Here is a 14,862-nt window from a genome sequence, read left to right as displayed (position 1 = left end):
TTTGCAGACTCTAACAGGTTTTCTTCCAAGATTGCCCTGTATTTGGCTCCATCCATCTTCCCATCAACTCTGACCAGCTTCCCTGTCCCTGCTGAAGAAAAGCATCCCCACAGCATGATGCTGCCACCACCATGTTTCACAGTGGGGATGGTGTGTTCAGGGTGATGTGCAGTGTTCGTTTTCCGCCACACATAGCGTTTTGCATTTAGGCCAAAAACTTCAATTTTGGTCTCATCTGACCAGAGCACCTTCCTCCACATGTTTGCTGTGTCCCCCACATGGCTTGTGGCAAACAGCAAACGGGACTTCTTATGGCTTTTTTTCAACAATGGCTTTCTTCTTGCCACTCTTCCATAAAGATTTGTGGAGTGCACGACTAATAGTTGTCCTGTGGACAGATTCTCCCACCTGAGCTGTGGATCTCTGCAGCTCCTCCAGAGATGGGCCTCTTGGCTGCTTCTCTGACCAATGCTCTCCTTGCCCGGCCTGTCTGTTTAGGTGGACGGCCATGTCTTGGTAGGCTTGCAGTTGTGCCATACTCTTTCCATTTTCGGATGATGGATTGAACAGTGCTCCGTGAGATGTTCAAAGCTTGGGATATTTTTTTATAACCTAACCCTGCTTTAAACTTCTCCACAACTTTATCCCTGACCTGTCTGGTGTGTTCCTTGGGCTTCATGATGTTGTTTGTTCACTAATGTTCTCTAATAAACCTCTGAGGCCTTCACAGAACAGCTGTATTTATACTGAGATTAGATTACACACAAGTGGACTTTATTTACGAATTAGGTGACTTCTGAAGGCAATTGGTTGCACTGGATTTTATTTAGGAGTATCAGAGTAAAGGGGGCTGAATACTTTTGCAAGCCACACTTTTCAGTTTTTTTATTTGTAAAAAAATTTGAAAACCATGTATCATTTTCCTTCCACTTCACAATTATGCGCCACTTTGTGTTGGTCCATCACATAAAATCCCAATAAAATACATTTACGTTTGTGGTTGTAACGTGACAAAATGTGGAAAAGTTCAAGGGGTATGAATACTTTTGCAAGCCACTGTACTTTCGATTTTTCCAGCATCTGCAGTTCCATCTTAAACGTTGTATTGGCTGCAGTTCAGTTTATGGCTGTGTGTTTCCATTGCTGGTCTGCTGAATAATCTCTGTTGCATCTTCCAGTGCTGGACGCCAGGCTGCTAGGCTCTCCTCGATGCCCCATGTTTTACAACGAGGGACCACACTGGCATATCTTGAGAATCAAGTTGCAGCTGCAATGACGCTAAAATCCAGCCAGGAATATCGTCACTGGCTTCTCATCTACACCCGCTATTTAGTAAATGAAGGTGGGGAATTGCTCCTAGTTTTGATTTTATGGTGTGAATCACATGCATGTTCCAAAATCGTATGGATTTGTAGGTTAATTGGCCTCTGTAAATTGCTGCTTGTGTGGGAGCGGATGCGAAAGTGGGATAAGCATAGATCAGGTGTGTGAACGGGTGATCGAATATCAGTGTTTACACATTGGGCTGAAGGGCCAGTTTTCTTCAGTCAATCAATTACTCCACTGACTCTTGTTTCTATTTGCAGGATTTGAGCCACGTTTGAGAGAACTTTGCAAAGATTTGCTTGGCCCGGTTCACAACTCTTCCAGTAGCCAGTGGGAATCAACTGTCCTGGTAGGCAGTTTCTCTTTGCATAAAAAGATTGAATGAAACATATTTAAAAATGGGTTGAAATCAGTAGCTGGGAGCAACTAAAGTTAGTCCTTCAAGCACAAATTATCAATGCACAATAACAACATAAACCTGATGGGAACAAACAATTCTGACATGACTGTCAGTGAATTCCAGAAGGGAGGTCCCTTGCCTCCTACCATCTGAGGCATAGTAGCTATTCAGACCTCACTGCCTCACTTGAAGGAGCTGAAGGTTTGTGAAGGCTTTCAGCTCAGTTAAGTGCATGTGTGCAGGGGCCATGTGTGGCAGGCCCAGTTCAGAATGTTCTGGCCAAATGTACTGAAATTTGGTTGTAGTTCATCTTTACTGGGTTTGGAATATGACCAAGCACTATTTTTCTATTTGATTTGTATGTTCTCAGAAGTGCTTTGAGTAGTCTTGTGGATTTTACTATGTTTTGGTTTTGTTCGCAAATACAAACACGCTACTAAACGAGGGATCAGAAAACACTGGTACTAATACTGAATTAACTGAACGTAGATGGTTTATCCTTCATTACAAGTTATCTTGTTGAGGAAAAAAAAAGAACAAAACGTCAGTCTCTGCAACCCAGCTAGACAAATGTATAGTCATTGAGGCCAAGTCTGAAATATCTCGAGTGCCTTTCTTTGTATTTTGAAGTTTTAAAAGCATCCCACTTTCCAGTTGTTAATTTCCCTGCAAACAATTAGTTCCAATTAACTTTAGCAAGTTACTGTCTAATACCATCAAATGTTAGCCTTTCCCCAATTTAGAATTTGCTTGTGGGCCCGTCCTGTCACTACCTATAACTATTTAACAACTAATGGAACAGTGGTCGCTGGTCCCAAAGGCACGCCCATAGACACTTCAATCACTTACCTTTTCCAATTTCCTAAGAGTAGATCGAGCTTTGACCTCTTACTTGAACAGCCCTCTACATATTGTCTGAGGAAACTTTCCTGAACACGTTTGACAAATTCCACTCTGTCTAAGCCCAATCTACATTGGGAAAGTCAAAATCCCCTATTAGTCTTGCAGCAACTTGAAATCTCCTGGCATATTTGTTCTTCTAATTCCCATACACTATTTGAGGGCATATAAAACACTCCTAACAAGGTAATCAACCTCTTTATTTCTCCACCCATTTAGCCTCACTGGATGAACCATCAATAATGTTATCTTGGACTACTGCACTGACACTCACTTTAAACAATAAAACAACACTCCCTCCTTTTTTACCCCACCTCCATCTCTCCTGTAGTACCTGTACTCTGGAACATTAAGCTGCCAGCCCAAGCCCTCTCTTGACCAGCTTTCTGTCTCGGCCACAAAGTCACGGTCAAACGCCCTTCATGTGTTTTTCCCTTCAGGCCTCTAGCATTAAAATGCAATTCAATCCAACAGTCCTTCCTCTGTCCCTTCTGTGTTCCTGCCTACCCTGTCCACTGAACCTTCTTTCATCACCTTACATATGTACTTACAGCCTCTTACCTGTCCAGTCCTGCATTGGATTCCGCCCCCACCAATCTAGTTTAAACTCACCCGAGTAGCAATAGCAAATCTGCCTGTCAGGATTTTCCTTCCCATCCATTTCGGGTGCAATCTGTCCCTTGCTACAGGTCACCATTGTTCCATTTATGTACGGAAATACACAATGTGCTGGAGTAACTTGGCAGGTCAGGCATCCCTGGAGAACATGAATAGGTGCCTTTTCGAGTTGAGACCCTTTCAGACTGATTGCAGCGGTGGAGTGAAAGAGAGTGAGAAGAGTGGAAGTGCGTAACAAAGCATGGCAGGTCATAGGTGAACACGGGCGAGGGGGTAGGGTGTTTGATAGACAGATAGATGGTTGGACAAAGGCCAGAAATGAACACAGAAGAAGTGAGACAAAAAGGATCAGAGTTACAAATTATGAAGCTGAAAGATTGACAAGGTGTGAATTGTATAGGAATGTGGTAGACCCCAGCGATTATTTTACCGAAAACTTCGCTTGGTCTGCCAAGGCCCGCGGGAAATCCGGGTTGCTAACCATTCAAAACACCGGTTCCCATTTCCATACTGTTCTTTCTGTCCTGGGCTGCCTCCATTGCAAGAGTGACGCCACATGCAAACACGAGGAACAGCACCTAAAGTTCCACTTAGGTAGCTTCCAACCCAATGATATAACCATTGAGTTCTCCAACTTTAGCTAACCTCTACAAAACCGACCCCATCCTCTCTCCCATCCCCTCCCCACCCTCCCCTCAGCCCTGGCTAACCTTGCACCTACCTCTCCCCTCCCCATCCGTTCAACCTACATTACTAAACAATGTGCGCCTTGTCAATCCTCCAGCTTCGCAATTTACGACATTCCCTTTTATCTCATTGTGTGCCTTTATCTTTGAGTCCAAATATCATAATAAATTACCTATGCTGCCATGCTATCATCCTCTTAATTTTCTGCTAAGAGACAACCCGAAATGCTGTTCTTCAGGGATAACCTGCAGTTACTCCAGCATTTTGTATCTTTCCTTGGTAAACCAGCATCTGCAGTTCTTTGCTTCTTCCATTTATCCACATTCACTTGTGTAGTAATTATGAAGTATATAAATATTTGCCATGATACAAAATTTACCATGGTGGTACACCTGCTGCCTCACATCTCCAGCAACCTGGGTTCAATCCTGTTTGTGTGGAGTTTGCACGTTCTCCCAGTTGCTCCATTTCCCACATTGTGAAAATATGAGATTCATAAATTAATCTGCCATTATTCTTTGTTAAGAGACATAAAATGCTGGAATAACTCAGCGGGACAGGCAGTATCTCTGGAGAGAAGGAATGGGTGACACTTTGGGTCAAGACCCTTCTTCAGACTGAACCAAACTAGACCATACTCTGGGTGTAATACTTCAGACTAGAGTCTGAAGAAGGGTCTCGACCCGAAGCTTCAGTGTGAAGAAGGGCTTGACCCAAAGCCTCACCCATTCCTTCGCTCCAGAGATGCTGTCTGTCCCGCTGAATTACTCCTGAATTTTGTGTCAATCTTCGGTTTAAACCAGCATCTGCGGTTCCTTCCTGCACTATTAATTGCTACCGGTGTATTGATAAGTGGTAGAATCTGGGAGGAATTGGGGAGATTTTGACGAGAGTAAAACAGAAGTGGTACAGGATTGGAATAAATGGTGCTTGATGTCGGTATAGTGGGCCAAAAGGGCCTGTTTCCCTAAATTTATTGCTCTGAGTTAGCAGGATAGTTAGAGAAGGCAAAAAAAACATGTTGCTATTTTGGACTGATTTTGCTGCATGCACTGTTAGGCAGAGAGATTGTGTTCTGCAACTTGCAATGTAAATGTAGACGAAGGACTATATGCCACACATGGCTATGCTGGTATAAGTGGGAGTATTGGCACCAGAAAATGTAAGCCCCCCACTCCTTAATCTTCTAAATTCTAGGGAGTACAAGCTTAGTGCGTCAAACGTAATTCTTTAATTGTTTCAGGACTATCCTCATTCCTCGGGAGCAAACATCTTTCTTGCTGTAGTGACTAAAACCTCCTTATTCCTTTGCTAGGGCCTTCGGAAGAGGGAGCTGCTGAAGGAGATGCTTCCAGTTATTGGCCAGAACCTCCGATTCCAGAGACTCTTCACGGAGTATCAGGACCAGCTGGATCTTCTGAGGGACAAGTAGTACTCTTCAAGCAGATGTTTGACAAAGATCTGACCGCAAACGCACTCTGGGAGATTTGCTGTGGCCGGCTGGTGACGCCCACCTGGGAGAGATGGACTTTTGAAGGTTTGGGTCTTAATCTGGGAGATGAAGGCCGCAATCAGCGATACCAGGCTAGCCCACTGCAGTGGATGACATGATCGCAGAGACAGCGAGACCGACGGTGCTGGTCTAAATGCGCCACTTCACAACAAGTGGCCGTGCAGTGCACAGGAGAGATGATATGCAACTGTACTGCAGGACGTCGGTGAGCCGGGAGCCAGTACTACACCCAGAGAATGGTTACAAGCGACCAAGGTTTAACATCTCTATCCATTGTGTGATGAGCACTGGCCGCATTACTTGCCAGATAGTGACCTTTGCAGACCGTGCTCATTTTTATAAACTTTCAAGTCCAATGCTGTACAACACTCAGACGTTTACTGCCTGTTCCCTGCCTTGGAGAGGGAAGGACAACACAATCGAAAGCTGTCAGTCTTCAAACCTTCTCGGTTAGAGGATGAACAGCTGAGTTCAGACTTTTCATGGTGTCGTTTTCTGTTTGCCTGATGTACTAAATTACACATTTGTTTAAAGTATGTCCTTGTTACATGTGTGAATGGGGAGAAAATAATTCTAATGAGCCACCATGGGCATGGCAGAGATGTACAGAAACCTAATTTGCCCTTTGGTACCTTTTAACTTTATACAGGCACATTTTTCGTCTTTTTTTATAAAATAAAGATAGAATATCGCATCCCTGTTTCTCCCTTCTGGATATGAAGTATCTCTTGATTTGCAGGTATGTCAGGCACTGATCAGTCTGAAGAAGGGTCTCGACCCCAAACGTCACCGATTCCTTCTCTCCAGAGATGCTGCCTGTCCCGCTGAGTTACTCCAGCATTATGCGTCTACCTGTCTGGCACTGAGAATGTGCTTTCCAATGGTGAGGATTCGCTGGCAGCAGCAAGCAGCTCAATCCTTGATTCGGACAAGCAGAGCATATTGTTCCAACTGGGTGGGAAAATGACAGCAACTGATGCTTACAACTTTACCATCACTGTGAAACACTCTGCAGTTGCAGGGAGCCCAGGATGTTGAAGATTGCCTTGATTTTGCATTAATGGGCTTGCAGCCCAAGTTTGAAACCACTAAGGCCTGAAGGGTTTCTTTGGCTGTGCTAAATTTGGTATCAAATTGGGGACGTTGACCCTGAGGATTAGTGTGGTATTCTGACCGCCTGTCTTTGCTTTGTACAATTAAAAATTGAAGCCCTTGGGCTGAACAACCGCCCACTTCCTGTAGGTCCATGTGATTACGTCAGTTCTCATCATTTTTTACTTCACTTTAAGTCTCGTGATAAGGAACTGGAATAGACTTAGTATAAATTGAGTACCTATAAAATTAAGCATTATTTTTTTTCAAATACAGTCGATGCTCCTATTAGTACTGCCAATTATAGTCAGAGATTTGGTCTAAGCACCCCTGTTTATTTCTGAAATATCTGAAAAATTAGTTATTGATAACTTGCCACAACTGAGAGAAGGAGGGAGTGGGACTGAGACACACACCAAAGCATAATAATTGACCTCAAGTCCTTAGTCTGAGGAGGGAAACATTTGGGCTTCCCCTGTTGAGAGCTCATGAGTGTTAACCGATGATTCTGTACAGAGTTGGACATGGCTACGGTATGAGTAGAGAATAGGAACTGGACGTGGGGCATGAGCACCCGAGCAGTCCTACCATATTACTGGAAAATCTGAAACCTGTACACAACCAGGTGATGACACGTGCCAGACTAGTTGAATGAAAAAGTAAAATGACATTTATATAGGCCTTTTACAACCTCTGTTCTTTACGACCAATGAGCTGTTTCCAAAGTTGACCAATGTTGAAGGCAGGGAATGTCCTGCAGACTGGTACAGCAAGATCCCGCAAAGAGTAATGAGATGATGACTGGAAAACGTGGTTTAGTAATGTTCATTGAGAGTACAATTGCTCCTGACATCAGGAATAATTCCTCTGTTCTTTCCCCAGATAGCATAATGAGGTGTTTTACAAGCACCTGAGAACACCGATGAGCCCTGATTTAACATCCCATCCAAAGGTTAGCAATGGTGCTGATGTGACTGTGGCCTGCTGTCAGTGAGATGCCGACACATGCAATGGAGCTATCTACTTTGAATTTCTTTTGTATTCTTTATTTTGGGATAATCTTATTGTATGCAGATGAAATATCTGTCAGTTCCATTGTCTACAGACTACTCTAAATAAAGGGACTCTGAGGATCTAATATTTACACAAATCAGTTACCTTCATCCTCCCATCCTTGCATGTGAAAAATAAGGCAAGTTAGGATCAATAGGTAGCTGTCTGATAAGGGGATTGTGAAAGTGGTTTGAGAAAAGAATACGGCTAAATAATTATTTTTGACAACTGGTGGCTCTAAAGATTATGAGGGCCAAATGCCGGCATATCTGACGGTATGCCCTTTTGCTGGGCAAGGTTTTCCACTGGGGTGGTCAGACATTGGAACAATGTCCAGAATGGTCCAGAACCAGGGGCCACAGCCTTAGAATAAAGGGGAGGTCATTTAAGACCGAGGTGAGAAAAAACTTTTTCACCCAAAGAGTTGTGAATTTATGGAATTCCCTGCCACAGAGGGCAGTGGAGGCCAAATCACTGGATAGAGCTCTAGGTGCTAGTGGAGTCAAGGGATATGGGGAGAAGGCAGGCACGGGTTATTGATAGGGGACGATCAGCCATGATCACAATGAATGGTGGTGCTGGCTCGAAGGGCCGAATGGCCTCCTCCTGCACCTATTTTCTATGTTTCTATGAGCTCATTGACATCCATGCATTGCATCCGTACCTTGCTTTGTGGGGAAAGGTGAGTGCTTTACCTTTACCAATGTTACTTTAACAATTTTTAATTTGTTTTAATATACTTTTTTTTTAAATTAAGAAAATTGGAATTGAAATCCATTTGAATTGCATTAAATATCTCCATCAGTGATCTCTAAAATTTGTCTTTTATAAATTTAAACAGCTGGAGGGCTGTAGAGCTTTTGCTGCACTGTCTGAGAAGGACTTGTATTGCAAAGTCTGCTCTGTAATGCCGGGCTGCTGTCAGATGAGGGCAGCACAGTGCCGCCGCGAGTAAATCTGCTCAAAGCTGCAGCGACCGGGTTCAGTACTGTGGCAGCTGCTGCCTGTGAGCAATCTGCATATTCCCCCAAAGACCTGCGGGTTATTCGGTGGTAGAGAGGAAGGTGGGGGTTGGAGGCTGCCAGTAAATCAAGGCAGCAGGATCCAGTCAAATAAAACTTTACATTATTTCGGAGTGACAACGTTCTGGTGAATCATCAACACGGAATGTTAACTTTGCTGAAAATGTTGAAAAAGCATCAGATGGCCGAACTCTAAAATAATTTTTTTAAATCTGTAAATACTCTGCAGGTCAGGCCACACCAATAGGAAGAGAAACAGAGTTAACGTTTCAGATGTGAGACCTTTATTCTTTATCTTTCTGATAAAGAATTGGAATGGGCCAAAGATTAAATGGCCCATTTCATTTGCTTTGGAACTGAAATACTTAGTATTTTCTTATTTTTATTTGCATCATGGTGCATCACAAATTTGCACCATGGCTGGTTTGTAAAAGTAGGTATGCACAAACCATCAAGAAAAGTTGATGGGTGTTACATAGAAACATAGAAAATAGGTGCAGGAGTAGGTCATTCGGCCCTTCGAGCCTGCACCGCCACTCAATATGATCATGGCTGATCATCCAACTCGGTATCCAATGCCTTCTCTCCATACCCCCTGACCCCTTTAGCCACAAGGGCCACATCTAACTCCCTCTTAAATATAGCCAATGAACTGGCCTCAACTACCTTCTGTGGCAGAGAATTCCAGAGATTCACCACTCTGTGTGAAAAATGTTTTCTCATCTCGGTCCTAAAAGATTTCCCCCTTATCCTTAAACTGTGACCCCTTGTTCTGGACTTCCCCAACATCGGGAACAATCTTCCTGCATCTAGCCTGTCCAGCCCCTTAAGAATTTTGTACGTTTCTATAAGATTCCCCCTCAATCTTCTAAATTCTAGCGCGTACAAGCCGAGTCTATCCTGTCTTTCTTCATATGAAAGTCCTGACATCCCAGGAATCAGTCTGGTGGACCTTCTCTGTGCTCCCTCTACGGCATTGTATATATTGTAAATAGCTGGGGTCCCAGCACTGAGCCTTGCGGTACCCCACTAGTCACTGCCTGCCATTGTGAAAAGGGCCCGTTTACTCCTACTCTGTTATTTTTTAGCAAGCCACCGAAAGTGGTATGACTGCTAGGATCTGGCACCAGATGGCAGTAATTGCTCAGTTGGCTTTCTGATGTGCTAACTGATGTGACTTTCAATTCCTCATTTTGCCATATCAAGATTAAACATAGATTACTTTAAAATGCAATCTATCATCTTTAGATAGATGCCTAATGTTTTGACATTTACTATCCAATGTGTCATGTTTATGTGTGTCCTCATAACATTCAGGAAGGGAATAGAATGATGTGTATATGCACTACCTTCAAAGACATCAAATACTGACGCAAGAATAACTGAATAGATACAAACTGAAGCTTGTCCCAATAATCCCAAGCTTTGGATATCCCTATTCTACCAACAAATCATCTTGCCTCCTTACTAAGTTCCAAAATGTCAACCTTACGAAGGATAATGTCAAAGCTATTGGAATCAAGGGATATGGGGAGAAAGCAGGAACGAGGTACTGATTTTGAATGATTAGCCATGATCATATTGAATGGCAGTGCTGGCTCAAAGGGCCGAATGGCCTACTCCTATGCCAATTTTCTATGTTTCTATATAACCAAAAAAAAAATTCCGCTATCCAGATCGGCTTCCCACTTTCTTTCATGAATGAGGTGAGTGTTAGCAACTTGTTGTATTATCTCTCTAACTTGATCTGGAAATGGATTTAAAAATAATAATTTTAACATGGTTGCCAACTGCAGCAGTAACTCAGTGGGTCAGGCAATATATCTGGAGAACATGAATTGGTGTGATTTTGGGTCAGAACCCTCCATTAGACTGATTCTGGGGTGGGGGGAGGGGGATGGCAGGAAGAAATCTGGGAAGAGAGGAGGGGCAGGACAAAGTCTGGCAGGTAATGGGTTGATACAGGTAAAGAGGGGTTTTGATAGGTGTATAGTTGGACAAGGGCCAGATATGAAAAGACAGAATATATGAGACAAAAGGATTAAAGAGCTCTGAATTGTGAAGCCAGAGGAAGTAATGTAGATGGATAAATAGGTGGATAGTGGTGGGATGAGGGAGGGGGGTAGGAAGGGCAGGGAAGAAGGGAGAGGAGCGGTTACGTAGTTACCCAAAATTACCGAATGCAATGTTAATACCGCTTGGGTTGTAAACTTCCCAAATGGAATACGAGATGCTTTTCCTCCATTTTGTGTATGATCTCACTCCGGCAAAGAAGGAAGCCCAGGACAGAAAGGTCAGTATAGGAATGGGACGAGGGGTTAAAATCATTAGCAACTGATAGATCCAGCCTAGCATAAGTGTTGGCGAAATGGTTGCCGAGCCTACACTTGGTCTTGTCGATATAAAGGAGGCCACCGGATACAGTAGATAAAGTGCACATGAACCCGTCTCACAAGGACAGTCTAGAGCAGGCCAATGAATACAGTACACACAATTAGAAGCAAAACAGTGAACCACTACTTGTTGGAATGGAAATGCTTCATGCATTGGCACAATGTTTGGTATTAATCAAGTTAAAAATGGATTACACTGGTTACAAAGGAATCGTGTCTTATTCAGGGATCTAATTAAGTAAGTTTATTGGCCCAATATTCGCATACAAGGAATTTGCCTTGGCGCTCCGTCCACAAGCAACAACATGACATACAGTGACAGTTACGAATGACTCGGAAAACACTGAACATTAATAATAATAAAACATTAATGATAAAACACCATTGATTAAGCATGTGAACCAACAAAATACTAGATCAAAGGGAGGCTGCAAATTTTTGGCTGTTGAATAGAGCAACTACTTGTGGATAAAATATGTTTTTATGTCTGGCTGTGACAGCTTTGACAATCCGGAGTCGCCTTCCAGCAGGCCTTATTGGGCCTAGCTGGAAAGGCTAATTTGATATTTTAAAGCTATCATTGTAACCAGTTCTGCCTGCTTGTTCTAATGGTCCCTCTGGGAGGCTTGGTGTCATTGTTTGTCTGCTAACACTCCACTGAAGCATAACTGGATATTTTATTGCATGATAGGCACAATATAGACACGAGTCGTCGCTGTGATGTTATTGTTTAGCCAGATGTGTCTTCAAAAGCAGAAAGTAATTTAATCATTGCAGAGATATCAAGATTACTGGTGATTATTTGCATACTTTTCAACTTTAAAGATCGAAACTTAGTTCAGGTTGAAACTGGCAATAAATCATGTGGATGAACTGAAGGAAAATGTTGCAGTTAGAACAAGAAATAAAAGTTTGTTCATGCTATAAGATGTCAGGTGATGTCAGGGAAGCAGTAAATGTTAAACTTTATTTCCCAAATAATACATTTATGTAATTATGCATGAAGTGTTATAAATAAATAGAGTGAATTAGAAGCTCCAATGCAGGTTAAATAATGTAATGTTGAAGCTATTACTGAGAAAGTTATAACATGGTCATATTTGGGAGATAATATTCAAGTTTATCAGATTGGGGAACTGCACCAGGAGGATGAGTGGCCTGATGTTGTTGAGTATTAATAAGGAAAAATGTAAGTAATCAAAAGTATTGCAGCCATAGGGATAGAATTGAACATATGATACAAACTGGAAAAGGGCTTGTCGACCTGCCTCCCAAAGGCAGTGATGTTGTGGAATATATATAGTCGGAGATTGGTAAAGGGATGGCGCAAAGTGCTCCATTTATCCTTGATCATCTTTGCTGGCTTTGATTTATCCTTTTGCAGAACTTTCATATACTTTTTCCATGTACCTTTTCATATCTCTTGTTTCTCCCTCCCCTGACGCTCAGTCTGAAGAAGGGTCTTGACCCGAAGCAACACCTATTCCTTTATTCATCAAATGCAGCATAACCCACTGAGTTATTCCAGATTTTTGTGACTATCAGCAAAAATAAAACTTTTAAAAGGAGACTTTGATTTTACATATAGCAGGAAAACAGAATACTTTGTCAGGAAGGTAATACATTTGTGCACATTTAAGGCAGCTTTCTGAAGCAGCCTTTTCTAGAGGATAGACCATAAATGATTGGTGAGATTTAGGTAATTGTTCCCTTTATATAGTGGTAAATGACAATAATCACCGTATGATATAATTTAAATGTTGGGCTTGAAAAGAAAAAGCATATAGGAAAGAACTGCAGATGCTGGTTTAAAATGAAGGTAGACACAAAATGCCGGAGTAACTCAGTGTGACGGGCAGTATCTCTGGAGAGAAGGAATGGGTGATGTTTCGGGTCGAGACCCTTCTTCAGACTGATGTCTGAGGAGGGGGCAGGACAAAGAATGTAGTCGGTGACATTAAGACTAGTGGGAGAACTGAGAAGGGGGAGGGGTTAGAGAGGGAAAGCAAGTGCGGTCTGAAGTTAGAGAAGTCAATGTTCATACCACGGGTGTACACTACCCAAGCAAAATATGAGGTGCTGTTCCTCCAATTTGCACTGGGCCTCACTCTGACAGCTGAGGAGGCCCAGGACAGAAAGGTCAGATTTGGAATGGGAGCGGGAGTTGAAGTGCTGAGCCACTGGGAGATCAGGTAGATTAAGACAGACTGAGCGGAGGTGTTCAGCTAAACGATCGCCGAGCCTGCACTTGGTTTTGTCGATGTAGAGAAGTTGTCACCTGGAACAGCGGATACAGTAGATGAGGTTGGAGGAGGTGCAAGTGAACCTCTGCCTCGCCTGGAAAGACAGTTTTGGTCCTTACATTGAGTCGCGGGAGAAGGTAAAGGGACAGGTGTTGCATCTCCTGTGGTTGCAGTGGAAAGTACCTGGGGAAGGGGTGGTTTGGGTGGGAAGGGACGAGTTGACCTGGGAGTTTTGGAGGGAACGGTCTCTGCAGAAAGCAGAAAGGGGTGGAGATGGGAAGATGTGGCTAGTAGTGGGATCCCATTGAAGGTGGCGAAAATGTTGGAGGATTATATGCTAATATATATATATATATGCTATATATGAGCTGTATTTACTGTAAGATGTTAGGTTTTGGGTATGATCAATACTTCTCCTCATTGTGAAAATAACTGACATTCCAAATATACACCCATCATGATATAAAATTTGGGATATATCGTTATACTAAATGATGGTGAATGGAAAAAAATAAAAAATATTCTTAACTTAGAAGACTGGAAGCGATGTAAATACTTCCAGGTGTTCACCATCCATTGAAAAATAAAATGTCATGCTCCTCTGTTTTATATGACTGATGTATTATTTTGTAACATGCCTCCTTGTTCAAGATTCTCCTACTAGTAGGAACATCTTAACATCTACCCTGTCATGCCTGCTCAAAATCTTCTATTTCTCTGTAGGGTCATCTTAGTTCTAAGCTCTAGAAAATATAGACACAACCTGTTTAGCTCCATTTGATAGGACTATCCTCGGTAGGACAACCTGTTAATCTCAGGAAATGGCATCGTGGATTTCATTTGGCAGTTGTACTGTATCCATCTTTTAGGTTAAGGGGAGCAAAACTGTGAACAATACTCCAGGTACCATTTAAACAACACCCCATACCATTGTACAAAACCATCTTAATCCCAATCCGCTTGCAAAAATACATTCAATATGCAAGGGAATTTAATAATTTGAGGACTGAAACTCACTACAATTGTCAGAAATGTTGGCGAGGACTAAAAAGTTTCCATGCTGGAATTTAAAGGTTGGTAAACAGCAGACACTTTGGTTATTGCCTCTCTTAGAAACATAGAAAATAGGTGCAGGAGTAGGCCATTCGGCCCTTCGAGCCTGCACCGCCATTCAATATGATCATGGCTGATCATCCAACTCGGTATCCTGTACCTGCCTTCTTTCCATACCTCCTGATCAATTTAGCTACAAGGGCCACATCTAACTCCCTCTTAAATATAGCCAATGAACTGGCCTTAACTACCTTCTGTGGCAGAGAGTTCCAGAGATTCACCACTCTCTGTGAGAAAAATGTTTTTCTCATCTCGGTCCTAAAGGATTTCCCCTTTATCCTTGAACTGTGACCCCTTGTCCTGGACTTCCCCAACATCAGGAACAATCTTCCTGCATCTAGCCTGTCCAACCCCTTAGGAATTTTGTAAGTTTCTATAAGATCCCCCCTCAATCTCCTAAATTCTAGCGAGTACAAGCCGAGTCTATCCAGTCTTTCTTCATATGAAAGTCCTGACATCCCAGGAATCAGGCTGGTGAACCTTCTCTGCACTCCCTCTATGG

At 42.7% G+C, this 14,862-nt stretch overlaps 1 protein-coding gene across 2 annotated transcripts in view; it reads left to right on the top strand.

The window, feature by feature from the left end:
* Nucleotides 1–8,257, top strand: part of LOC129709077 (protein HIRA) — a 69,288-nt gene extending 61,031 nt beyond the window's left edge. Inside the window, exons 22-24 of one of the 2 annotated variants that reach the window (XM_055655177.1) lie at nucleotides 1,179–1,342; nucleotides 1,587–1,675; nucleotides 5,247–8,257. In XM_055655177.1, the coding sequence (XP_055511152.1) occupies nucleotides 1,179–1,342; nucleotides 1,587–1,675; nucleotides 5,247–5,363 (370 nt within the window). In that variant the 3' untranslated portion in view covers nucleotides 5,364–8,257. The remainder of the gene's footprint in view (nucleotides 1–1,178; nucleotides 1,343–1,586; nucleotides 1,676–5,246) is intronic. The other variant, XM_055655176.1, reaches the window with a different exon arrangement.
* The last annotated feature ends 6,605 nt before the right edge of the window (nucleotides 8,258–14,862 follow it).

This window comes from Leucoraja erinacea, chromosome 25 (assembly GCF_028641065.1).
Source record: "Leucoraja erinacea ecotype New England chromosome 25, Leri_hhj_1, whole genome shotgun sequence".
NCBI classification, from domain to species: Eukaryota; Metazoa; Chordata; class Chondrichthyes; order Rajiformes; family Rajidae; genus Leucoraja; species Leucoraja erinaceus.
Note: the sequence above shows the minus strand (reverse complement) of the source record. Positions and strands in the feature narration are given on the sequence as shown.